General features: G+C 35.6%; 1 protein-coding gene across 7 annotated transcripts in view; it reads right to left on the bottom strand.

The window, feature by feature from the left end:
* Positions 1-27,738, bottom strand: part of AGTPBP1 (ATP/GTP binding carboxypeptidase 1) — a 160,041-nt gene that overhangs the window by 84,120 nt on the left and 48,183 nt on the right. For all 7 annotated transcript variants that reach the window (XM_053205196.1, XM_053205195.1, XM_027048187.2 and 4 more), the window contains 6 exons: positions 27,451-27,597; positions 25,160-25,291; positions 22,280-22,373; positions 15,489-15,526; positions 11,689-11,897; positions 9,464-9,641 (listed from right to left, as the gene is read on the bottom strand). In XM_053205196.1, coding sequence (XP_053061171.1) covers positions 9,464-9,641; positions 11,689-11,897; positions 15,489-15,526; positions 22,280-22,373; positions 25,160-25,291; positions 27,451-27,597 — 798 coding nt within the window. The remainder of the gene's footprint in view (positions 1-9,463; positions 9,642-11,688; positions 11,898-15,488; positions 15,527-22,279; positions 22,374-25,159; positions 25,292-27,450; positions 27,598-27,738) is intronic.

Here is a 27,738-nt window from a genome sequence, read left to right as displayed (position 1 = left end):
TTCTCTGTTCATACAAAATCATTTTTTGTGCTGCTGGTTTTTTTTTTTGTTTTTTTTTGGTTTTTATTTTAAGATTCCACATATAAGTAATACCATACAGTATTTGTCTTTACTGGGTATTTACTGGGCATAGTGCCCTTCAGATACATTCATGTTGCAGCAAATGGCAGGTTCTCCTTCCTTTATTTTGGCTGAATAATATTCAAATATATATACATGACAGAATGAGAGGAAGGAAGGAAGGAAGGAAGGAAGGAAGGAAGGAAGGAAGGAAGGAAGGAAGGAAGGAAGGAAGGAAGGAAGTTAGTTTTATGGTCTTTTATCCATTTATCTATCAAAGGACATTCAGTTCATTTCTAAATCTTGTCTATTGTGAATAATGCTATAGGGAATATGGGTGTACAGATCTCGCTTTAAGATAATTATTTCAATTCCTTTGGATATATATGTACTCAGGAGTAGGATTGTTAGATCATACGGTAGTTGTATTTTTAATTTTTTGAGGAACCTCCATACTGTAGCTGTACCATTTTCACATTCCCACCAACAACGTTAAAGAGTTCCATTTCCTTCACAACCTTGCAACTACTTCCCATGTCTTGTCTTTTTGATAATAGCCATTCTAACAGCTGTGAGGTGATACAGTAAGTGGTTTTTATTTCCATTTCCCTGATGATTACTGATGTTGAGTACTTTATCATATACTATCAGCCATTTGTATGTCTTCTTTGGGAAAATGTTTATTCAGGTCCTTTGCCTAATTTTTAATTGGATTACTTGCTTTTGTACTCTTCAGCTGTGAGAGTTCTTTATATATTTTAGACAGTAGCTCATTCTCAGATATATGTTTTGCAAGTATCTTCTCCCATTCTGTAGAGCAGTAAATTGAAATTAAAACAGAATCTTTTTAGTTTGTCAAAATACCACTTGTTTATTTTAGCTTCCATTGCCTGTGCTTTTGGTGTCCTACCCAAGAAATCACTGCCAAGACCAATGTCAAAGATCTTTTTCCGTAAGTTTTCTTCTAGAAGTTTTATAGTTTCAGCTCTTATAATTAAGTCTTTGATCCATGTCAAGATAGTCTTTTGTGAGTGGTATAAGACAGGGGTCCAGTTTCGTTCCTTTGCATGTGGATATCCAGCCTTCCCAATACAATTTATTGAAAACAATGTCCTTCCCCCAACTGTGTATTCTTAACTGACCCCATATGTGTGGGTTTATGTCTAGGCTATCGATTCTGTTCCACTAATCTATGTGCCTGCTTTATTTGAGTACCATCCTGTTTTGATTACTATAGCTTTGTAATAGTTTGAAATCCAGAACTGTGATGCCTCTCTAGCTTTCTTTCTCAGGATTGCTTTGGCTACCGGGGGGTCTTTTGTAAGTTCCATAAAATTTTAGAGTAATTTTTTGTATTTCTGTGAAAAATGCCATTGCAATTTTCATAGAGATTGCATTAAATCTGTAGATCACTTTGGGTAATATGGGCATTTTCACAATATTAATTCTTCCAATACAAGAACACAGGATATCTTTCCATTTATTTGTGTCTTCTTTAATCTCTTTCATCAACGTCTTATAGTGTCCAGTGTACAGATCATTCAACTCCTTGGTAAATTTATCCCTATTTTGTTTTCAATGCTATTGTAAATAAAGCTGCTATCATCTCTTTCAGATAGTTTATTAGGTGTATAAAAATGCAATTGATATTTGTATATTTGATTTTGTATCCTGCAACTTTCCTGAATTCACTTATCAGTTCTAACAATTTTCTGGTGGAGACTTTATATATAAAGTCTTTATATATTTTTCTGGTGGAGACTTTATATATGTGTATATATATATGTATATATATATGTGTATATATATATGTGTATATATATATGTATATATATGTGTATATATATATGTATATATATGTGTATATATATATGTATATATATGTGTATATATATGTGTATATATATATATGTATATATATGTGTATATATATATATATGATCTTATATCTATAAGATCATTTGTATATATAAGATTATCTGCAAACAGATAATTCTACGTCTCCCTTTCTGATTTGGAGGCCTTTTAATTATTTTTCTAGCCTAATCATTATAGCTAGGACATCCGGTATTGTGTTGAATAGAAATGGCCAGAGAGGACATCTCCGTCTTCTCCATAATCTCACAGGAAAAGCTGTTAACTTTTTACTATAGAACACAGTATTAGCTGTGGACTTGTCATATATCACCTTTATTTATTATGATGAAGAACATTCTCTCTATACCTAATTTGTTAAAAGAGTTTTTATCATAAAGGATTTGAATTTTGCCCAATGCTTTTTCTGCATCTATTGCAATGATCATATTATTTTTATCCTTCATTTTGTTACTGTGGTATATCACATTTTGATTTCTGGATGCTGAAATGTCCCTGCATCCCAGAGATGAATCCCACCTGATCATGATATATGATCCTCTTAATTTGTTGTTAAAATCGGTTTGCTATTATTTTGCTGAGGATTCTGCATCTCTGTTCACACAGATACTGACCTGTGGAGGAGTGCCAACAAACCGACTCCACCTGCGGCCCTCCATCTTGGTCATGTCCAAGCAATGCCTCCCTCAGGGCCCAGTGGAGGTTAATGTATGCCCTGACCAGAATGCAGACAGGCTTGCTCTGAGCTTCCCTAAAGTGGTGCACAGATGGCACCATTTTGGATAACAGGTAGAGATCCTCCGGCGCACATATGGTGCCACATTAGATAACTACCCTTTGACCTCACCACGAATGCCCCTCACTCCATAAAAGCTGTGGATTAAGGTCTGGACTGGGCAAAAAATAGCTGTGTAGCAGCACCTAGACCGCCCACCTGCTCTCCTCAATAAGTTACCTTGAATAAAACTCTGTAAACGGTATGGAGTGGCTTACATAGTTTTCCTGGTCTCAAAGTGCCGTCTCAGTCTGGAGGGTACTTCACTGTCCCATTTGAGGATGCACTTGCTTCTTCCAGCCTTTTCGGATTGGCTTGGGTGGGAAAGACTCTCACCTGAAAACAGCTGTGATGACAGAGGGTGGGGAAGATGTAGTATCTTTGCTCCCTGGCAAGGCACAGCAGCACAGTCCCCGTGCAGCTCCGTCAGCAGAGATCAATGTCAACACTGACTCTGAGGGTCTTCAGGTGGCAGCGGTAGCTAGGGCTGGAGGGTTCCTAAGAGGCAAAAGCTTCTAGGGCCTCCTTGTTCTCCTTGAGACAGACAATGTGGGAGAGCTCTGGGCAAGGGGCTCCCTCTCAGTCCCTGGTCTAGCATGCTAGCACTCAGAGCAGTAGCACAGCTGGGATCCCGGGGTCAGGCACGTGTGGAACCACCGCCATGCCTGGTCCTAGGGCACAGGTGCCCTTGCTGCAGTGGTGGTGTCGGCTGTCAGAGCGTGCAGATCCCTTGTGGAAAACAAGCGTGGGTGTCTGGGGCTCCCCACAGTGACTCCAGCTGGTGGGGAGACGCAGCAGCAGCAGCTGCATGGGCTCAGAGCAACAGCTCCATCCCCAGAGAGTAAATGCAGCAGGCAGGACTCCGTGCAGCTCCATCAGCTTTGGTGCAGACCTGGAAGGCCTCAGCAGCAAAGGCAACCGACATCCACAGTGCGAAGGCGTCCTGGGGTTCTCCCGCTTCTTCCCCCCAGGGTGAGGTTTCTCTGAAGGAAACCCCACCTGGTGCTGTGCTGGTCTGGACTAAGAGATGGGGTAGTGCAGAGAAAACACTTCCCATACTTCACTCTGTGGCCATCCTTGGATTTTGAGCTCTTCAGGGTTTTAAAAACACTCTTTCTCATATATTTCCATCACTTTGTGGTTGGTTATTTATTGTTTTTGCTGTGTTTGTGGGGGTGATGAGCATTAGGACCTCCTGACCTTCCCTCTAGCTGACATCACCTTCAAATTCCTTTGGACTTCCGTTTCCAATGTGCCTTCTTACGGTGAAGATGACAAACTCCTCCCTACCTCCCAAGTGTCTGTTCTCTCCTTCCCGTTAGTAACAGAGCCTCTGAGGTTTTGCTAGAGGTTATTGATTCCAGCCTCCCTCACAGTGGTTATAGACATATGATAAGTTTTTAGCCAAAAGTATGGGAGGCAAAGTGGTAAACACAAAATTCCAGGCCACATTCTTTAGAAAGAAAATTGCCCGTTCCAGTTTCTTTCATGACCATTTTCCACATGTACTTGAGGAAACCACCATAGGAGATGATGAAAACAAAGAGAACTGTTTCCTTTGATGATCTGTGAAACAGAGGCCTACTGCCCAGGCTTATCTGCCCATCTTCTGGATGAATATGTAAGAAAAAACAATCTTCTATCTTGTTGCAGTATAAGAAAGCGGCTCTGGAGACAGAATACCTAATTCAAATCCGGGTCCTCTATTTACTAGCCATTTGACCTTGAGCAAGTTCCATAAGTTGTGTCTCCATTTCCTCATCCATAAAATGAGTGTTGCTGGGAGCATTATACAGGCTAATACATAATGTGCCAGGCAAGAAGTATGTGCTATGAAAGTGTCTGTTACTATTGTTGCCTGAGTGACTACGGTACTGTCCTAGGTCACTCTGTAACAGCAGCTCAACTCATCCTAATTAACACAGTCTCCAAATTGCTGTACGTTCCTTTGGAAATAGCAAAAAATTAACTATTCGTATTACATATATGTAGTAACCTGGGTCAACGTGTGCCAATGTACTAATAGCAGTTAGCCATGGATAAACAAGGGAAGAACTGACATTCAGAGAAAGAACTATAAGAGAAAGAAAGGGACTGAATTCAAGAAAGTCTATTGCAAACAAGAAAGATGACTGCCTGGATAGGGAGGAAGGAAAGTGCAGTTCAGTATCAGAGAGAAAATGTTTTTAATTTTTAACCAAATCTTTCAAATATTTTCCTTTACACGTCATTTTCCTTTGGTTTTCTGTTCCAGATGTGAAATGTCATTTAGCTTAGAGTGTCTGAGGCCTTCTTTTCTATTCTAATGAACAATATCAACCATTATAATTATACAATTAAAATCAGGGAATATAAATCAATCCTTGTTACTCGGTCTTCAAAATGTCCTTGGCTCATTTATACTAAAAACTAATAAAATACAGAGAAAAACTTAAATGCCTTTCAACAGGACACTACTTAGATAAATTACATTATATCTATATGATGTAACAATTACAAGGAATGAGTCAGTACTTTTTGTAAGGTTTTGGAACGTATACTTCAAGTTTATTTAGCTTTTGCTATTGCTCCTTAAATGTGATCCACTTTCCCTGTTTTCTAAATGGTTTTGTTCCTGTATCTGCATACACAGCCCAGGAAAGCTACTGAATTTTTACATGTATCTTCTAAACAGTACTTCAAGAACTTTTATCTTGTCTAAGATACATCTTAACTGACTTGCTGGGATTTTCTACATAGACGGTAATATCCTCCACAGATACTGACAGTCACTGAAAGAGTAGGCTAAAGTTAAGACCCTTCCTTTCCCAAGCTTATGGATCTGCCCAGAGCTTTCAAAATGATGTTACTGAACAATGGTTGAGCAAGGCATTCTCTGACACTTCATTACTGTGTGTGATGTTGGCTATTGATCTGAGTTGGATAATATCCAGCTTGCCTGGGAAATATTCCTGGATTCCTTAAGAAATTTTATCTGAAACTAAGAATGATTTTTATTAAATCTCTTCGTGGCATTTAGCAAGGGACTCATTGGTTTTCTTCCTTTGACCTATTGTTAAATTCTATTAATTAAAATCTTAATATTACAATGAACTTACTTTTTAAAAAATAATCCTTAATTGTCATGAAAAATACAGCTCAATTCAATTTTCTAATATTTTAGGACTTTTATATTTTCGTGAGTGACAATTATCTCCAGTTTCAGGTTATTCCTACCAGGCTTTGATTTCAGAACGAAGCTGCTTCTAAACTTTCCCTTTTATCCTATGCTCTGGAAAACAAAGCACAGGAAAGTTTCTTGAAAATTAAGATCAAGTCATCAGTGTCTGGGGTCTTCACTGAAGGCAACCTCACCTGCAGATTTTCTACTCTTTAGGTCAATTTTAGTTACTCACATTTGTCTAAAATATTGTCCATTTAAATCATATTTTGAAAGGTATTAACAGGACTTATCTTTTGCATCCATTTGGATTGGATGAACTTCCTCAATTTGTTTTGCAAGAAAAATAACAGTGTTTCCATGAACTTCTCCTTTTTAGTCAATGTTTACAGTGTTATCTATCTTTGCTCTAGTATTTATGACATACTTCTTATTATCTAACCTGTATGAAAAAATCCCTGCTGTCTTGTTTTAAACATTTGTTCGGTATAATACTGACTCTTCTGAGATGGGACTAACAGCTATACATCTGCCAATCTATTTACTTTCAAGCTTTCCGTCCTGCTGTCTTAAGAGTCTCCAGAATGTATCAGCTACTTATACTCTAGAACCCAACCCGAGATTCTTCTCCTTTTAGTCAGAGTATTTTATTCACTTAGATATCTTATTACTAAAACTGATTTACTGGTTTTTGCTTTGTATTCAGCACTCTCAGGATTTCTGTGCATCTCTGAAGTCTCCTTGCTTTTCTAGAACAATAAATAGATCTCTTCAAGATTTTTTCTCAAGGGAAAAAAGTACATAATTTTATATAGAATGTCAAAGTGTTCACAGTCTCTGAACTCCATCCATGGATTCCTATGGTTCAACAGATCCCACACTAAAGATCCCTGTTTCAGATGTTAATTTTACATTTTAAAACCCATATCTGAACCACTATTTCTATAATTATTTTAGAAATGCAAGAATAGTGTAATATTCCTAAGAATAGGAACTCCAACAATATAAATAATATAAATTATATGTAATATAAATATTATAAACTTTAGTTTATTTGTGTAAAAGACCCAGTTTGCTATAACTGAGGATTATGTATCTTTGGCCAAGAGTTTGTAGATGTATTTCAAAAGAATATTACAATTATCTAGTGTTACATAATTAATAATTTGTAATGTTTAATATAATTATTCTGCTACCATGTATTCTTAATTCATCACTGGCTGAGCTGCAGTTATATTTCATATGATTACTTCAGAAAGGATACCTGGATAATCTACTTCCATACCATTATATACCGAAGAATATGTCACCTTCACATACAGAAGGAAACTAATAAGTTTTCAGAAATCTTGAATCAGGACTCTTCCCTTCAAATCTCTGTAGACGCTGCTTCACTATCTCTTGGTATTTAATGTTCTAGAGACTAAGTCTCAAGGTCAGCTCAGTTCCTTCATCAACAAATGTTACATGCACACAATCTGTGTCTAATAGATGCTGAGGATAAAATGAAGGGAAAAAACAACAGTCCTATCCTCATGGAACTTATATTCTAGCTGAGGAAGGTAAAAAATAATGAAAACTGTGGGTGCCTGGGTGGCTCAGTTAGTTAAGTGCCCGACTTTGGCTCAGGTCATGATCTCGTGGTTCGTGAATTCGAGCCCCGCGTCGGGTTCTGCGCTGACAGCCCTGAGCCGGGAGCCTGCAGCCTGCTTCGGATTCTGTGTCTCCCTCTCTCTGCACTTGCCCCACTCATGCTATTTCTCTCTCTCAAGAATAAACATCAAAAAAAAGTAATGAAACTGTGATAAACATAATTAAGCCTGATACATGAAAAAAAATGGTAAACAGAAAGAAGGTATTTTCCTTGTGTCTGAACAGTTGTTGTTAAAAGCCTCCTCTCACATCTTAATCACGAAGGCTTGTTAGTCAATGTAAATGTCCATTTTTACTTTAGTGATCCATTAGTCTGAGATGAAAAAGAAAAGGAGCCCTCAGGAAAATACCATCTCTGTGTCATTTTTTCCCCATGTTTGCTGAATTCACTGCACTAGAAGTCAGTTTGCTCGACCTATGTGATTATTCTGGACACTGAATAAAGAACACTATGGGGTGTACCCTATATCCTATCCTCCTCCCAGTGTTACTACCTGCTATATCGACAGAAGTCTCCCCAGCTTTCTACCAGTTGCAACCACCACTTAAACCCCTGTAATTCTACACTGAGATACAGGACAGAAAAGGCTTCTAACTGCTCCTTGACTGTCCCTCCAAATAGGTGCTACTGGCACCTCAACTTGGAGTCTGAGAAGTTGCATTTCCAGAAGGCTGAGTAGGGAGTTGATGCTCTTCTTTAATATGTTCGTATCTCCACCATGTTTGTTGCATGTTCCATATTTGATTTTGAGTTGTTTTGTTTTGTTTTTTTAAGTAGGTTTCATGCCCAGTGCAGAGCCCAACGTGGGGCCTGAACTCATGACCCTAAGATCAAGACCTGAGCTGAGATCAAGAGGCAGTCACTTAAGGGACTGAGCCATCCAGGCGCCCATGCATGTTCTGTTTGTTTCATGAGAATGCTTCTTTTACCTTGTTTTCACTTTGGGTACAGCCCTTACCCTATTTTTAAAGTCTGTGGTAATTTAAAATGCAATGGGAAAGAGAAATTAACTGTTTTCACTTCACAGTCTTACTCAAGTCCCTGACTTAGTTGTAGATTTTTAAACCTTTTAAAGGAAGTTGCTGAGTAATCCATTTTGATATTTTGTGTGGACTAAACTTGTACTTTAATAATAAAATGTTTTTTTAAATAATATCTTAACAGTATACTCTGTGGCATATACCACTAATAAATATATATCAAGAATAATAAAATTAATTATAATTACCTGGAAAATCTCTTACATCATTTATTTCAAGTAACTGCTTTTAAATATAAAACATCTTCCATTTGTTTTTGCAAAAAAGCAACTGACAAGAAAATACTTTAGAAATTCTATCAATAGCCTAGACTACATTCTCTTTTCCATTTTGCTAGGTCTTAACCCCCCCCCCAAAAATCTTTTTCCCCACATTAAGAAATTAAACTCTTACTTCTTTTACTATGTTCTCAGCATTGTACTGAAAACGACAAACAGCCAACTTCTGATCATTTCATTATTTTCACTCGGGTAAGTCATGTGCAAGTTTTACTTAGCATAAACCATAACATTTTTGGCGATTAGGTATTCTTGACTTTAAAAGAATGAAGGCTCATCAAAAAGTTATAAACGTAGGCCCAAATATAATTACCTAAACATTTAATGTTACGTTCTTATCCTGTGAAAATTTATTTCAACTATGAAATAGTGCTCCTATATGTAATGCATAAATTTTTTCAAATTCGAATTTACATAAATGTAATATTCCACACTACTTCCCTTAATTATCAGACTTCAATTTCTTATATTTAAAGAAATATTTAACTAAAACATAATATGAAAGTTTACTGTGTGTATGTAGGCCTTCTTTCATTGAGGAACTAGAAACAAGAAATAAAAAGTCAACAGTCACACAATTCCAAGAACCACTGAAAGCCAGCAGTAAATATGTCATCTTACCTTCAGGGGGTAAACTGTAGAGCTGGGCCACAGGCCCAGTCACAGGAATAACCGGCAACTGGAAATGGAAAGAACTTTTAATCGTTGGGAGTGGCAGGCGATTTTTAGGAAAACACTTCCTCATTATTAGACTGGAGGTGTTGACAAGAGGATCAAGGGTCCTAACTGCCAAACATTCCTGTTTTTTAAGAAAACAAAAAAAGAAAGAGAAAAGAAAAAAGGTAATATGCCTTTGGTGAATAACTGAACCAATTTTACATTACTTCATAAAGTAATACATCAATAAATTTCAAGAGACAAATATCACAAAAAAAAAAGTATTTTTTTTTATTATAAAATAGCTTTGGCTATTCAGAAGGGTCTCTTCATAAATAAGAACTTCATATGGCAAATTTAGTTAATACTTTTCTCAAAATATTTTAACTAAGCAAAAATCAGTACCATCTTTGGCACCAAAGTCACCGAAGTATATCAACCCCTTTTTACCCCTGGTTTCAATTACCCATGGTCAAGTCTGGTCCAGAGCCAATGATCTTCCTTCTGACCTAAGGTCAACTGTCAGAAGGTCAATATTAGCCCTAATGCTACAACATGACATAACTACATCACTCACCTCCCTTCATCTCATCACACAGGCATTTTATCATCTCATGTCATCCTAAGACAGATGAGTGCAGTACAGTAAGATATTCTGAGAGAGAGGGACCACATTCACTTTTTATTACAGTATATTGTTGTAGTTGTTCTATTTTATTATTAGTTGTTAATCTCTTACTGGGCCTAAGTAGTAAACTTTATGATAGGTATGTATAGTATAGGAAAAAACACATCATATATATAAGGTTGAGTACTGTCTCAGGTTTCAGGCATCTAAGCCAGGGGGTCTTGGAATGTATCCCCCACAGATAAGGGGGGGCTACTGTGCCAACTAATATTTATGAGTAAAATTTATAAATATAAATATTTATATTTACTTAGCAAGCCTAGGGCATAAAATAAAAATTCTTTTTAATGTAAGGGAAGAAGGGAAAAAAAAGCATTAAGTAAAAAACACAGTAAGAGAGAAAGGTGTAAGAAATAAAAAGGAATGTGCATTAGCTAAGCCTGTCTCAGAACTGTATCAGTTATCATATAATAGCACCTCGATAAGCTGGCTCTTCAGCTTATAAAAAAAAACAAGTAGCCTGAATACCACGATTTTAAGTTTCAATAGTTTTAATTTGCTGTCCTGGTATCTGATCTTGAGAAGGGCTAATGAACAGGGAATTTGAATCTATAACATATAACACTGTTATTATTATTACTGACAGCTGGCATTTAGATAGCACTTTGATATCCCATAAAATTTTCAATACAAATTTTCACATCTAGCCTGTCGGAACAGATGAGAGATTAAGGCTCAGACATGTTAAGTGACATAAACAAAGCCACTCAACTCTTTCTAATATACCAATTATCCATCACTGTCTATATTAGGAATAGTAAATACAAGTGCATATGATTGATATGGAAAAGAAAAAGCTTAGGGTAAACCTAAATCGTGTGTTCAGATATCTTAACTACTGCCACGTAGAAAGAGACTTGTGTGTAAGACCGAGAGGGCACAACCAAGATAATGGCTGCAATTTTCAAAAAGACAGATTTCTTTCTAATAATTATAACCTTCTAAAAACAAAAGGGTTGCACTATAACATCCCCATTGCCCAGAGCTGACAGTCCTCTTGCTAAGCCTTTTGTCAAGAAGGTTTATGGTTAAGCTGGCTGGCAGGACTAGGATTCCTAACTCCAGGGTTCACTTTTGTACCTTCTCTATGTAAAAATGCTCTATCCAGAAGGAAAACATTGACAGCACTCAGAGGCAACAGAACTATCTTACCAGCTGTAAAGGATCCATAAATACCTTATGAGGGGAACATGCAAAACTGAATGCAGTCAACTGCACATCTTAGAAAACATGACTATATGGAGTCCCTTCCTGCCCAGTGGATGGATTTAGACATACATCGTCCTTTTTACCTATGAGGAAAAAATCTTATATTGTGGAGATATGCACCGGGCACTTTCTCCAACTCACTGTGAGGTCACATGAGAAATGACTGCACCTTTTGGTTTTCAGATTTTTTTCTTAAACATATTTATCATACTTTTGTGAGTATTTATAGAAATACTAACTTTCTTAAGAATGAAATATTAACACATAACCAGGAAGAAAACAAAAAACTCACTTGTGAAGTGTTATAGAGAATTTTCATCCCATTGGCATCTATAAATGCTTTTCTTCCCAACTTGATGTTTGTAACACTTTTTAAACTCTGTAAAATTCCTTTCCGAATGAGCATGTTTCTATGCCGGTTATCATGGCGGTGCCAATCTACATAAATTGTTAAAAGGACTTGGACATATCCTCTGTCTACAGCTCTCCTGGCGTTTGTTTCTTTAACAAAAGAAAATTGAGAAAGAATATTTTTTAAATGACAAGAGAAACTGTTTGAATAAATCAAATTAAAAATACCGCTACAATCTTGTAATGAGTTCTTACAACTTTTTTTCCAAAAAGAAAAAATATGTAGGAGCCACACATTTATTCTTTTTATCTAGCAAAATAAAAGGTTCAGATGACTACATTTTCCAGAAAGCTGCCCAATATATTGTTTTATGGTTAATAAATATCAAAATATCTTTAATACAATTAGGGCTACATCTTTTTAAACGTGAATACTAAAGTTTCATGTAGTTTAAAACTTAAACCAACTTTGATTACAGTGAATATATAAGCCTTTACCTTACTAGCTGTGAGTATGATTTTGTTAAAAGACATTATCATTATTGTAAGTCCTATCATAAACCTTGTGTTTCCACTGAAATTAACTCCATTGGATTGTAGCTTCAATTAATACTATAATACAGTATTACAATCTATATGTGTTTCCAATGAAATCAACTGCTTCAATTACCCCCACAACTACATAAATATCCATGCAATAACAATGGTAAGTTAAAAATACTTATACAACTTGGGAGCGCCTGGGTGGCTCAGCCAATTAAGCATCAGACTCAACTACAGCTCAGGTCATGATCTCACAGTTCCTGAGTTCGAACCCCACCTTGGGTCTGCGCTGACAGCACAGAGCCTGCTTGGGATTCTGTCTCCCTCTCTCTCTGCCCCTCCCCTGTTTGCTCTCTCTCTCTCTCTCAAAAGAAAAAAAAAAAAATACTTACACAACTTTTAGTAAATGTTTTAGAAATGTAAGGAGCACATTACTGCTTTCTGATCATTAATTGTTTAATGTAATAAAAACTACATTAAAGAGCTTTTTTGTAAATGGTCACTTTTACTGGGGTAGAATTAACAGAAATCTACAAAGTGGATCTACTTTATTATTTTTAAAGTGTTACTATTTTAGATTATTAACCAAAAGGGTACATTTCACTAGAATAGCAGTAGGGGAATCCTATCATAGCAACATCCTGAGCCACCCGTCGCCACATAGGTAGGCCATTGATAAGAGCACAAAATAATGTGGAATACCAACCCATTGACTGGTTGGTATTTAATTATTTAATTACTTAGCTTCTTTAATTACAAAGAAATTCCAATCTCTTCCTAAGTTTACCGCCTGCCTCATGGCATAGGCACTAAGATAACAGTAATGTTCTGCTGCTTTTAGTTACCTGAAAGAATTACTACAGCTTCCAAATGTGCTAATACGTACCTAAAACATAAAGATACTGAGATCAACAAACTTATTAATGCCCTATCAGAAGGCATTAGAGAGCTGGAAGAAATTCATGTGGGGAGTGAAGCCTTCTTGTGTAAAAGTTTTAAAAACCTCTATTGTGTCTTGAAGAGTTTGTCGGCCAAAACTGTGGCTATTTACAAAATCAGTTCAATAGTTTTGACTAACAGGAGTTTCGTGTACTGTAAGGGAATACATACTTTGTTTATACCACCTGGAATATATAAGCCTTTCCTTTCGTTTACTGTCTGTGAATACGATTTTTCTTACAAGACATTATGATCACTGTAACACCTATTACAAAACGTGGTTTCCACTAGAATTCCCAACAGCCTAAACGGTATTTATATGAAATAATTTAAATTCTTTATTAAAGATCAAATAAGAAACCTGCCCATAATTCAAACACAGGTGCTGAGTGAAGAGAAGTGAACAGAGCTATCTGCAATCTGCAACTGAGCACAACTAAAAAGTTTAGTAAAGGGCTTTTTATTCATGTGTTCAGGATACCTAACTCAAAATCAGCCTATGTCTCTTCTTCCCTCTCTGGTTAAAAGAAATTCAGGATCCCCTTCAGACTGCAGCATCTCATCTATACTCTAGCGATGGTACCCAAGTGCCTGTCATTCTGCACTGGGCATGAATCCAGGTTCTTTGCTTTACACTCACTCAGGCTTATTACAGTAATCTCATTTACCCTTTTAAAGTAAATTACTGCGCCCTCCAAAAAAAGCAGTTAAAAAAAAAATCAATGGGTAAGAATGTTCCAAAATGCCACAGTGCATTTAAAAACATGCAGTGTGCTACTAAATATGCATTTAAGAATATGCAGTGTGCACTATCCTTCTAGTGCCATGTGCCATATGAAAACATGTTAGATAGGAACTAGACTCATCCTAGTCACATTTTTACCTGATGGGGTAAAAGGATATGTTTGCCCACCATAGTCCTTTGAAGGAAGAGGGAGTAAAAGGAAGAATACTTTTTAAAATGGAAGATACCAGATTTCAGTCATCTTAACCAATTCCTACAAATAACTGGAACTTATGAGGGCGTTTTTACGGACTTAGTGATTTTGTCATCAGTGATTCTGAAAATTAGTAAGCTTCAGTTTTAATAGCTATTTTAATCTATTCTAAATCAAAAACATATGCCTATATTAATTTAAAAATTAATCTTTAAAGAACAATTTGAACCACAAAGTCAGGGCACAACAAAGCAAGGCTACAACTATCTTTGAAAATTAACCCAAGTATTCTGATCTTGGTCTAAAGTTTATCCTATCAAATATGGAAATAAAGCTACATGGCTAATCTAATTGAGTACTACACATTTCATTTCAAAGATAAAACGGTTAACTGAATTTTATATTCTCTGGTATGTAATACTAACACCTAAGTGACTTTTTAAATAAATCATTGCCAAACACCAGATTTTCAAACAATTAATCATTTGCTACTGTTCAAATGAACAACTCTGGTCATTCAAATCTAAAGGCAACCTAGTCGTACCCTTGATTAGACAGTTTTGGGGGAAAATAAGATAGAAAGCCGTAACACATATCCTTAGGACTAAATGTTACTGTGGTCAAAACGTTAACTTAGTCAAGCAATGAGACTGGAAGTGCTAACAAAAATTACTAATTAAAAAGCAGATACTGAGTATCTTAGAGAAAATATATAATGTAGACAAATTACTTTCCAAAGGAACTGTATCATGGGACACATTTACTCCAAATGCTTAAATTCTGAAGATCAGAAAACAGTTGCTTTAGTTTGTAAATGAATTTAGGAAACTGTAAATTTACATTAAGTCACTTTTTAATGATATAAACTTGAATTTGATAGAAATAAAATTTCTAATAGGAGGTTTCTACATGAAAATTGTGTGTTCGATATAGTAGAGACAGAGTTGTTCGAAATATTTTCATAGTAAATATCCTCAATACCATGTTACCTTCACTTTTTAAAAGACGATACTTAGGTAATATTCACATATCACTTTCTTCTATTGACAAGATTTTATGTTTACATAATGAACTTATAAAAAGGAACCCCATGTACTTGAAAAAATTCCATAAGTGTACTGAACTATACTATATAATAGCTCAATAAACATAAATGACATTAGCTAGGACATATATCGATCAACCATATGAAAAATCAACTTTGACATTTCATTATCACAAACCAGCTTTATAACTACAGACTAAATCTACATTTCGAGTTTCTTTAACATAGAATACTTGGAAAAATAGTATCTAGTATTTCTAGTATTTAAAAACTTACTTGATTTTAGCAATGCAGCAAGAGTGTCTAAAGCAACCCTGTCAACGTGAGAAAACACAAACAACAACAAAACTAGTAAAATTAATCTACAATAGTAAATTCAGACATCTTTTCAGATAAGTAATTATTATCTATTCCAAAAGTCATTCCTGTTATAGTCAATTACATATGGTCTTTCTCTGTATGGACCTCTCCCTTTAGGTTAAAATCGAATAGGAGGAAGATTGAAATATTAATAGGCAAGCACCAAAAAATATTTTTAAGGAAGAAAATTAACAACATTTTAGTCTTTATATCAGAGATTAGATGAACAGACTCAATTATTGTACTTGTATCTGACCCTGACAGTTCACAAAATAGCAATATTAAGAATCAGAGGCCTTGATTCACAAAAATTTTAAAGAAGTGTTAACACAAATAAAATTCTTAACTACAAAACTCTACAGATGTTCATAGTTACCTGACTTAAAATTATTTTAGCTCTATCACACAATAATCCTAATATTTAAAGTGATAACAAATGTAAACTATTTTTAGAACTGGGAGGTTAGGGGAGAAGTATGAGACGTTAGCATTTTTCAGCCATAAGGCATCAAAGAAAATAATGAACCTAATTAATACCTCAAAAACTCTTACTGCCTATTAAAGGACAGAGGAATTGCCCAGAAACTTAAAAGTACTTATATTTTCTTTGAACATAAATACTCAAATACACATAGTAAAATCAACTGCCATTAATCAGCTTTAAAAATACACAGAACATCACTGTGGAAAATCCTAGAATCAAATACTTTTTTAAATAAGTTACTGAAAACTTGGCACTTGATTTCAGTAACTTTAAAAATATAAGGCTACATACAGCATACAGTACCTCTTAGTAAGACTTCAAAAACTATCATTAATTTGCATAAAAATATGCACTTTGTCAAACTTAAGCACGTCGCTCATCATTAAGCATTTGTTGAATGCCTACTAGACACCCAGAGTAGCCAGTTTCTTCATTGGGATCAAATCAGCAAACTTCTCTCTTCCACACTTTTACAGTCTAGATACTGTGATAGAATGTACACACCTGTGAAAAAACTACTCAAGAAATGAAAACCAGAAACAAAGCAATGAAGGAAAAGCTGCACACATTATTGTAAAGGCAACACGGAATGCCCAGAGTATTTGTTTAAAGGTAAAGAGCACAGCTGAGTGGGAGACTGAGGATGGATACTGGTTCATGGTAAAATGTGCAGCAATGATCTAGGACTAGGCACAGAGTAAGTGCTCATTTATAATAAGTGCTCATTAACAGCCATACTTTGGTTTATTGACACAAATAAAGCAACGATATAAAGCTTTATTTAAGATGACATTCATAAAAAGGAAAACAAAAGCATATGCTTTAAAAAATGCTACAAATTCGTACTCGTTATTTTCTCAAAACAATGTGAAGTTTTCATAATGGTGAGTTAAAATTAAATGAAAATTATAAAATTAAATACTGAATTTTCATAGCACTAAATCATCAGTAAGAAACGTTCCATAACCTCATAATTACGTAATAAAATGTACACAAGACTGTAAAACAGAAATAAGGATGGCTTTGAAATTGGTCAAAATTAAAACACAGAACTAAAGGGATACTCCAAGGGAAATGCCAATACGAAGTACAAAATAGAAAAGAAGAGCTGATAAGTGCCAGAAATTATTATAGGTGCCTCATATATGTGTTTTCTAGTTAATTCTTAAAAGAATCCTGGTCCATAGAACTGGCACATTTTATGGATAAAGAAACCAAAGATTTCAGAATATAATGTGCCTAGGGTCCCATAAAAACTAGGTGCTATGAAAAATGAGTAATACAGGCCTCTTGTTGAGAAAGAAAATTATGAAATCAGAAATACTGGTTTCCTCCAAGAAAGATGTTGAAATCCTAACCCCCAGTACCTCAGAACGTGACCTTATTTGGAAACATCGTCACTGCAGGTGTAATTAGTTTAAATGAGATCATACTGGAGTAGTGGCCCTTAACATCATGATTGGTGCCCCTATAAGAAAAGGGGAGACTATCTGAAGACAGACACACAAGAAGAGAACACCACGTGAGGAGAGAGGCCAAGATTGAAAAGCGGCAGCTACAAGCCAAGAAACACCAAAGACTGCCAACAAACCACCAGCTAGAAAGCGGGGAAGGATTCTCCCACAAAGGTTTCAGAGGGAGCAGTGGCCCTGCCGAAAGGGTGATTGTGGACTTCCGGCCTCCAGAACTATGAGACCATAAATTTCTGTCATTTGAAGCCACAAAATTTGTCCTAGGTACTTTGTTACAACAGTTCTAGGAAACAAATACAATCACTTAACTGCAATCACTTGCAATGACTTAATCTACTGTTAAGTCTTTATTCAAAATATAAAAATCCTAGAGTACTGTTAGAGAAACAGTCTTTCTTTCTTTGAACCAAATAAAAGTGTCTCTGACAGTTTCTAATCCTTAAATTACATGTGTTTTGGGTTCATGTTTATTCTTCAATACTGGCAAAACTGGGATGTGAACCCAGTTCTTTCTGCTGCCAAAGCCCATCATGCTTGTTCCACAGCTGCACTACATTAAAAGAAATTATGAAGTTCAGTGCAAAGTCCTCTTGATGTTTTTACCAAAATGTTATTTAAAAGGTTATTTTTAAAACCTTCAGCACAAAAAAATTCTGGAATTCTCTGACACGTGTAAGTCAATACAAATTTATAATATAAAACTTACAAAAGAATTTTAGAATAACAGATTTATTGAAATGCACAGTTTATATTATGTTAACTGATTAGAATTTTTCAGTTTCACTATTTTATACTTCCTCATATATTTTCCCAATCTTCCTATGTCCCAAACAGAATAATACAACCAACAATGAATGGCTTAAAAAGCTGCCTATGGCTTATTCCTTTAGGAGCAGTAAAGGAAGAAAGCTTTAGCTCCAGGTTCTCATGAAGTCACATTTCCTTTAAATTAGGGGCTCAATCCTTATCGGGACATTCAAGAAACCACTGCGCCCTAAGTTGCTTCCTTCTGGATTAACAGTGTATATATCTAAAACCTAAAATTGGAAATGGAAGGAAATCCTCAAGGGCCGTACTACCGTTCAAACATAAATAATAACCCTAATCTTATTCCTCTAAACATGGAGCATTATTTCAGAGGAGGAAGAACAGCAAAACAAATGTTCTATATGTCAAAATTTTATAATTAAGGGAGAGACCCTAAGATTATTAAAAATGATAAAGACATCGAGATACTGATGCTCAGCCAATGAATTGTTTATTGTTTTTAAAGTAAAAATAAAGTAAAAAATTTGTTTTTTGTTTTTAAATATAAATACAGGAAGGAATGAAGGGATAACTTAGATAGCTCTATTCCTTGCTTAGAAGTTTATACCCACTATTTCTACATAATTTTGGATATACTCCCATATTGGATATTCTAATGACATCTGTGAAATGTTCTGTTTCTCCTAGGAACATTTTATATTAGATTTGGTAACTGGTTAAAATAGACTAATGTAGACTTTAAGAATGAGATCAAAACCATGAGATAAAAGATAAATTAAAAAGTACTTTAGGAGCGCCTGGGTGGCTCAGTCAGTTAAGCATCCGACTTCAGCTCAGGTCATGATCTCGCCGTCCATGAGTTCAGGCCCCACTGTCAGCTGTGCTGACAGCTCAGAGCCTGGAGCCTGTTTCAGATTCTGTGTCTCCCTCTCTCTGCCCCTCCCCCGCTCACGCTCTGTCTCTGAAAAATGAATAAACCTTAAAAAAAAAAAATTTTTTTTAAGTACTTTATAGGTCAAGGGGAGAAATGGCATATAAATTAAAAAATAAAGAATATACTTTTAGTACTAAAATTCACTCACACCCTCATTACTACATTAGTTATCGAAACTAACTACACTGCACTCATAGGCACTGTGATCATTATAAGAATCATCTCGGGGCGCCTGGGTGGCTCAGTCGGTCGAGCGTCCTGCTTCAGCTCGGGTCATGATCTCGAAGCTTGTGGGTTCAAGCCCTGCGTCAGGCTCTGTGCTGCCAGCTCAGAGCCTGGAACCTGCTTTGGATTGTGTGTGTGTGTGTGTGTGTGTGTGTGTCTCTCTCTCTCTCTCTCTCTCTCTCTCTGCCCCTCCTCTGCTCATGTGTGCGCACGTGCTCTCTCTCAAGAATAAACATTTTAAAAATTTAAAAAAGAAAAAAAAAGAATCATTTCATTGAATCCTCAAACCAAACTTCTGATGTAGGGGTCCATGTTACCATTTACAGACAGGAAACCAGGGCTTAAGTAAGGTAACCTACTTCGTACCTAGAGCCAGTCAGTGACATGCAAATCCAGTTCCGCCTGCCTCCAGAGCCCAATCACTACACTACACCAATTCTGTAAGTTGGCTTTACTAATCGTGATACAACCATTTTCTTTGTTTTGTTACATTTCATGAGATGCTCTAGGACTGTGTATGATCTCTGCATAAGTAAATATGTTAAGACATCCCACCAAACAATATTTAATGAATAATCATATGCACAAGTCAGCTCCATTTTCTAAAAGGGTAAAAGCTGAAATATTTGACCTTTATTTAAAAAGAGTGGAAAGACTGGAAATGTTCTGAACTTATTTGTAAAATTTGGTAAAATAGTTGATGTGGATAAATTCTTTCTCATAAAAGAACCATAGCTAATAAAAGTATAAAGAATGAGAAAATTAGAAAAGTCACTATTCTGCAACCCCTAAAGAAATAATGGATCTAGACAGTGTCATGAAATACTGCTAAATTATTAGGTGGAAAGTAGAGCCATCACCTAAACTCAGTGATCTCAAGTGGTACAAAACAGAGTACCCAGCACATCTGAAACCTTTTGATCAGAAAAAATGAACCCAAATCTAATCAATCCTCTAGCTCTATCAGTCTACAGGAAATTCAAGGGACATACCTACATGTTAAAGGACCCCAGGATACAGTCATCTTAATCCAGAATGTTGGGACAACCTACAAGACATCACCCAGGTCCTTCAACAAATAAATAAAACAGAACCAAAAAACAGGGGAACTGTTACTGATTGTTAAAGATTATGAGACACAGCAATCAAATAAAATGTACAGATCTTATTTGGATCCTGATTGGAACAAGTCAACTATAAAAAAGACATTTCAAAGACAATCAGAAAGTATCAGGGGCGCCTGGGTGGCTCAGTCGCGGTTAAGTGTCCAACTTCTGCTCAGGTCATGATCTCAGTTTGTGGGTTCGAGCCCCGTGTCAGGCTCTGTGCTGACAGCTCAGAGCCTGGAGCCTGTTTCAGATTCTGTGTCTCCCTCTTTCTCTGCCCCTCCCCTGTTCACGCTCTGTCTCTGTCTCAAGAATAAATAAAAACATTAAAAATTTTTTTTTAAATAAAGGAAGTATCAGATGATATTAAGGGATTATTAATATTGCTGGACAATGAAACAATATTCTGGAAACACTAAAAGGAAAAAGTTGTGTCTGATGATAATCATACTAAAGAATTCACAGAACAAATGTTACAGCCAATATTTGCTTCAAAATACAGAAAGAAAGAGGAAGGAAGGAAGGAAGGAAGGAAGGAAGGAAGGAAGGAAGGAAGGACAGACAAGGAAGGGAAAGCTGAGATAAAAATGCCAATGTTGGTTACTGCTGAAACTGGGTGGTGGGTACATCACAGGGTTCTATTCTAGTTCTGCACAGGTCTGTAATTCCTCTAGTCTATTTTTGTGTAGGTTTGGAAATATCCTAAATGTGACAAGGAACAATGTGTGTGTCCTGTTTGGATTCTGATTCAAACAAACCCATTAAAAAAAGGGCATTTTGAGACAACAGGAGAAAAATGAACACAGAATAGATTTTAGGTTATATTAAGGAATTAATAATTTGGTTGAGTATGATTTTAGTATTTTGGTTATTTTTTTAAGTCCCTATTTAGTAGAGTTAAATACTGAAGTATTTAGGGAAAAACGATAAAATATCTTGGATTTTTTTTATAGAAATATATATATTTGAATTGCATATATGAATGAAATATATGAATGGCATCTGGGATTTGCTTAAAAATACCTCAGCATAAATAAAAGTATAGAAGGGGATTAAATGGTAGAATGTTGATAACTGTTGAATCAAGTAAGTGATTAATAAACCTAATTCAAGATAATCATTCTAATATAATATAAACCCCAGGTATCTTTGAAAAACTCAATACTTTTTTAAAGAATATGGCTTAAGAAAAAAATACTAAATATAACCAAATAACTGGAAGCTGCTTTCATTTTTGAGGCTGAAAGACCTACAAATGAATAGATACATATCTTGGAATATACATATCTCAAGAAAAAAGAAAAGACATTTTGACAAAAAAGAAATGTACAAATTTAAAATATGTTCAGATAATTGTGAGAATGAAGGATGCAGTCACTGAAAGACTGCAAAACTGGGTAGGGGATATAGTAGGCATCCAATAAATGTTTCTGAATGAATGCTACTCTGTCAATGAGGTTTTTCCTCTTCTAGTATCTAGGAATGTTCTACATCTAAATTTCCATAACACTATATTCAATGACTTTAAAGCTTTCTAATTTTGATACACCTTTGAAAATTAAACTTTATATTTTAAAAATCTTTATCATAATAAAATCACTAAGAACTAAGAAAGGACCCTCGATACAATACAACTCAACCTGCTGGCTGTGCAGATCAAGAAGAGGCCCAGAATAACAAAAGATAGACCTCTATTTATACTAAAAGCATTTACTCACTTCATGAGACCCGAATTCTTCTTACTAAATGGTCCAATGATTTTAAACAGCAGCTCCACAACTCCATTTTTCCCTAAGGATACTGAATTCACAGCTAGGAGGGAGAAGAAAGAATGTAAAATGATGTTAAAACCTCAATAAATAGAAATGTGTATTCTTGGTAATACATGGCCAAAAACATACACAAGTTCTGTAGCAGATATGAACTCAAGGCCTCATGACATCCACCTGAGCCAATCACTTGAAGGGAAGATTTGGTTGGGGGTGGGGGGGAGAGGGGGAGGCAGTTATTTACTACCTTACAGGGAAATTATGAAAGAAGTTATATAAAACAACACAATGTTACTACAAAACAAAAATAGTTTTAAATTGCTCTGTTTGTTTCTTCAATAAATTTAGAGAACTCTTAAATACCAGGTCATGGAGATTCAAGGACAAAAACTGAGAACACAGCAGAGAGGAGCATGACAGTAACAATAAACAAATCATTACTACATTATTTTTCTAAATAACTAAGAGTTGTAAGCTGTTTAGGTTACACCTGTGTGGAGCCCCAAATCCATAATGAAAACTGAAGGTATCTCTGTAGAAATTGATGCCTGGGCTCAGTCTTTACCAATGAATAGGAGCTAGCAAGGACAGGAATTGCTGTAAGGGAATGTCTCTGGAGACAGGGATAACACGGAAAACAGAACAGAGTCCGTGAACAGCACGGGTATAAAGTCACACATTAAAAGATAACAGTATCAGGGGATGACTGGGTGGCTCAGTCAGTTGAGCATTCAACTTCAGCAGGTCATGATCTTGTGGTTCCTGAGTGTGAGCCGCAAGTCAGGCCCCATGCTGACCCTGTGGAGCCTGCTTGTAATTCTCTCTCTCTCTCCCTCTTTCTCTGCTTCTCCCCTGTGTGCACGTGCTCTCTCCAGAAAATAAATAAATATTTAAAAAACTTAAAAAACCAAGATATAATACCAGACAAAAGCATATCAGTAGGAAGATGAGGTAGGAAAAGAAGGTAACAAACTATAAAGAGCCCCAGAAGTTGTTAATTTGTTCAACTACAGGGAATTGCCCAAAAGGAACAACCAATCAGACATGCATTTTAAATACAGGTCAGATCTCACAGCATTGTGGGGAAGACAGATTTGAAAGACATGTAGATCCTGAGAAACTTAACAGAAGACCATGGGGGAGGGGAAGGAAAAAAAAAAGTTAGAGAGGGAGGCAGCCAAACCATAACAGACTCTTAAAAACTGAGAATAAACTGAGGGTTGATGGGGGGTGGGAGATGGGTATTAAGGAGGGCACCTGTTGGGATGAGCATTAGGTGTTGTATGGAAACCAATTTGACAATAAATTTCATATTAAAAAAAAAAAGAAAGACAGACATTTGTTAGCAGGCTGTGGTCTACATGAGAGGTGATGAGACCTCAACCAAAGCAACTGTGGTGGGGAAAAAGAGGAAACAACTTAGAGTTTCACACAGAATACACAATTACCTATCCAGAAAATTGTGCCTAATGTTTTCAACTCTGAACACATAGATTTTTAAAAATTATAGATAAACCATTACTAGCCTTCTAGTGGTAAATTCAGTATGTTGCCACCAAAAATATAAGCTCAAGTTTTGTATGATTATTTTAATTTCTTCTGTATCTATTTTTCCATTATCCCTTCTAATTTTACCTCTGCGCTGTCTTCTTTTTTCCTTCATTGGGGTATTTGGTGGTTTACCTGTTTATTTTTTTTAATTTTATTTGAGTGTAGTTGATACACAATGTTACATTAGCTTCAGGTATACAACTTAATCATTTGATAAGTTTATACATTTGGTATGTTCACCATCAGAATAGCTACCATCTGCCCCATTACATCACTATTACAGTATTATTTTAATCCAATCAATTTATTTTTTACATCAACTGGGTGTTCTTTTTCCTGTACTTTTCCTGCTTTTTCCTCTGCTTTCCTTGTGTTTATTGCTCTCTTAACTTCTTTGGTTAGAAATCCAATTCATTCATTTTCTTCTGTTCTTTTTAAATTATCTAGTGTTGATTCTTTAAGTGGTCAGAGCTATTTTCCTATGAGCTCACCTTTAGCCATAGTGTCAAAGTATAGCTATCGACAAATACATACACACACACATTTTTATACATACACACAAACACACACACATATCTCTACCACTTGGACTATCATTATTCTACAATGATATTCTGCCATGATATGGCAGAATCATGTACTCTCCATGTACATCATATCATGTACTCTACAATTTCCATTTCAAGGTGTCTTGTTAACCACTCCAATCCCACAGTCAGGGAATAGAAAGAAAATTCACACCTCCTAGGTTTGGGCCCTAATATTAGTGAGAGTGTGTGTGTGTGTGCATGCTAGGAAGTTTTCTCTCTGTGATCCCTCTTCTCTGCAGCTTCCTCGGAGGCTCCTATACTATTTTCTTCTGTTCCACTACTTCCCTATTGATTGCTGAAGGTAATTAGCTCTAGGAGACTATGCTACCACATGCTTTCCCTCTCAGTTTTTCTCTCATCTGTGAAAATCCAAATAGGCTCAGCAGTTTTTCCAGCTTCCAACACTCACCTATTCTTCCACATCTTCCCACAGGCTGTCTATTCATCCCCTTCACTACAGGCTTTTACAAATGGCAGGAAATGAGAATTCTCAAGATTTTGTCAACTTACCTTCCTACCACTTATCGCTTTTGTGGCAGTGGGGTTAGGAGTTACCAAGAGTCATATTAAATATTCTCTTTTCTTGTCTCCAATTTTTAGAGATTTATGGAGCTTAGGTACTTCCCCATTTGCATTTTGTGTAACTTGACAACACTGAGTCAACTAAAAGCAGCCCTAAAATACTTACAATTGGCAGAATATACTCGTAAAAGCTGAAGACAAGGCAAAACCAAGCGATGATTCTGCAAATTCTGTTTGACCAAATTCAGAGTTATATTCAGAGCTCCATTAATTCTAGCTTTCACTCCAAATTTTTTGTCTGTTAAAAAAAAAATGAACAAACACAATTTAGCCATGTATAACTTTTGAATGAAATAAAAATGTCATAAAGCAATGAAAATTTAAAAACTTATATTATGAATTCATATTATCACACATAAAATTGACCAGAAGTAACTAAAATTGGAATTGCTTTCTTGTATATTTTTTATTTATTTTTTATTTTTTAGAGGGAGTGTGCAAGCAGGGGAGAGAGGATCTTAAGCAGACTCTAAGTTCTTTCTGCAAGGAGGCTGACAAAGGGCTTGATCCCACAACCCTGAGATCATGACCTGAGCCAAAATCAAGAGTTAGACGTTCATCCGAATGAGCCACTCAGGCGCCCCTCTTACATAATTTTAAAAGATCCCTTAAACTTTTAAAACATGGCCTGAAAGAAAGTACAAAAGGGCAAGTTGGGAGGATAGCACACAGGGACAGAGGTTGAAAAAGTTCGACTGTCATGAAAGGAATAATTTAACTGCTCCACTACATATATTATTCAAAGGAACACCATCACAAGGTTAGGGAGAATCATAAAGAATCTAAATGTCCATTACCAATATTATTTATTTCATATTAACTATATTTTTCAGACTTAGAATATAAATTAATGAAAATATAAACAGCTTAAGTAAAAAATAATCTAGCAAATATTATCAAGTTAGTTTCTAAAGGATCTAATTCAACACAGAAAAGGAGAAAAAGAAAAGTTCTGGATTTTTATTCTCGCAAAGAGATTAAAATAGTCTAAGAAACAATCTGGATAACAAGAATAATGTTAAGATTTCAAACATAGAAAATAAGCAGGACCAGCAAGCAGAGTTATTTCATTAACAACAGGAATTTTACATCAAAAAGAACTAAACATTCCTGAGGAAAAATTACTCCCATCTCACCGGGGAGGGGGGTGGGGACAAAAAGTATAGAAAGTCACTCAAAGAATTACAGCACAATTTCCTTGAATAACAAAAATGGAAAACTAGTACAAATAATAAAGGAGATACCACAAATTTAAAAGTACAGAAGACAATAAAATAAACCATAACTTAGAAGAGACATTAAAGAAATACAAATATAAATTCATGAATGTCTTAATTTCATGAAAAGGAAAGCTCTAAAAAAGGAGGAAGCATGAGATAACAAGAGTCATCATGAAATAAGGTTTTCTTGTTTTATTTCTCATTTACAGCAAAAATCTCAGCAGGGAGCCCTTAAACTTCAAATATGAGAGTTAAGGAAAAATAAAAGTTGACATATTTCTTACATTAACTGAATATTTAAGTATTAAGGCCCTTAAGACAACTGGAAAATTAAAGTCATCCCAGAGATGCTTTGAGGGAACAATTGTTAAAAGTATTAAATATTTATACAGTAAGGATATGTATGAAATACATTAATAATACACTGAATACACATATGTAAACACTTTTTAGAATAAACAGTTTAACCAAAGGTTCAAAGTTTAAAACTCATAGGTACACCACAAGGCAATGGCAGAACTCTTAAAAAATTGCTATACTAAGAGTTCAGAGAATCATTTTAATCTGTGTAGCTAGACTACTATAAACTGAATTTAGGTTCTATTCCAAGGATGCCCTTTCTCTGTTAACCTAACCTAAATCACCTTTGTTTCAAATCCCATGTTTTCTCAATTTCTATTTTTTAACATATTGCAGGTCTTAACTGTTATAATAATCGGTCTTACAATATTTTATATCTCTTTTGATCTTGACTAGGTCATAAGCTTTTTAAGCACTGAGACGTGCAGTACAAATATGACTATTAATGAAAAGTGAACACATTTCACCTCCATGTTCCTCAAAGCATTTCCATCCATACTCCCTCCTTCCAGCTCCAACAATATCCATGCTATATGTGTCCTTTACACACATACAAATGCAGGCACACATACACTAAGACACACTTGTGATTTTGACATATTTTTCTTCCTTTTTTCCAACCTATGCAAAGGCATTCCTCGTGAATTTAGGATCTCCCATTCTTGCAGGCTACTGCAGTTGACTGTAAAAAGTAGTCCATAGCTAAGACTGAGAAAAAGCCGTACCATTTTAGATGTTCAAAACTGACCAAGTTTCAAGGCACACAGAATCAGTGTCACAAATGGTTCTATGATGAACACACAAGTGAAACCCTTACCTTTTGGTCCAATCTTTGCAAGAATAGAATGAATCTGCACCATTAACTCCTCATTCTGGGGAGATTCTTTGCTAGCATTCGTAAGTAACTGCAACAATATTTGTGAACCACCTTTGGCGACCAAGAAACTCGCTCTTCGACCTCCACCTAAAAAAAAAAAAAAAAAAAAAAAAAAGATTGTTTTTAATTGTTTAAACAGCAAATCCTCCCATAACATATTAAAAACATCACAACTTGTTAGCATTCAAGAAATACTTCAAGTGATGACTTCTGAAATCAAATACCTCA

The sequence above is a fragment of the Acinonyx jubatus genome, chromosome D4 (genome assembly GCF_027475565.1).
Source record: "Acinonyx jubatus isolate Ajub_Pintada_27869175 chromosome D4, VMU_Ajub_asm_v1.0, whole genome shotgun sequence".
Taxonomy (NCBI): Eukaryota; Metazoa; Chordata; class Mammalia; order Carnivora; family Felidae; genus Acinonyx; species Acinonyx jubatus.
This window is presented reverse-complemented; position numbering and strand designations above follow the sequence as displayed.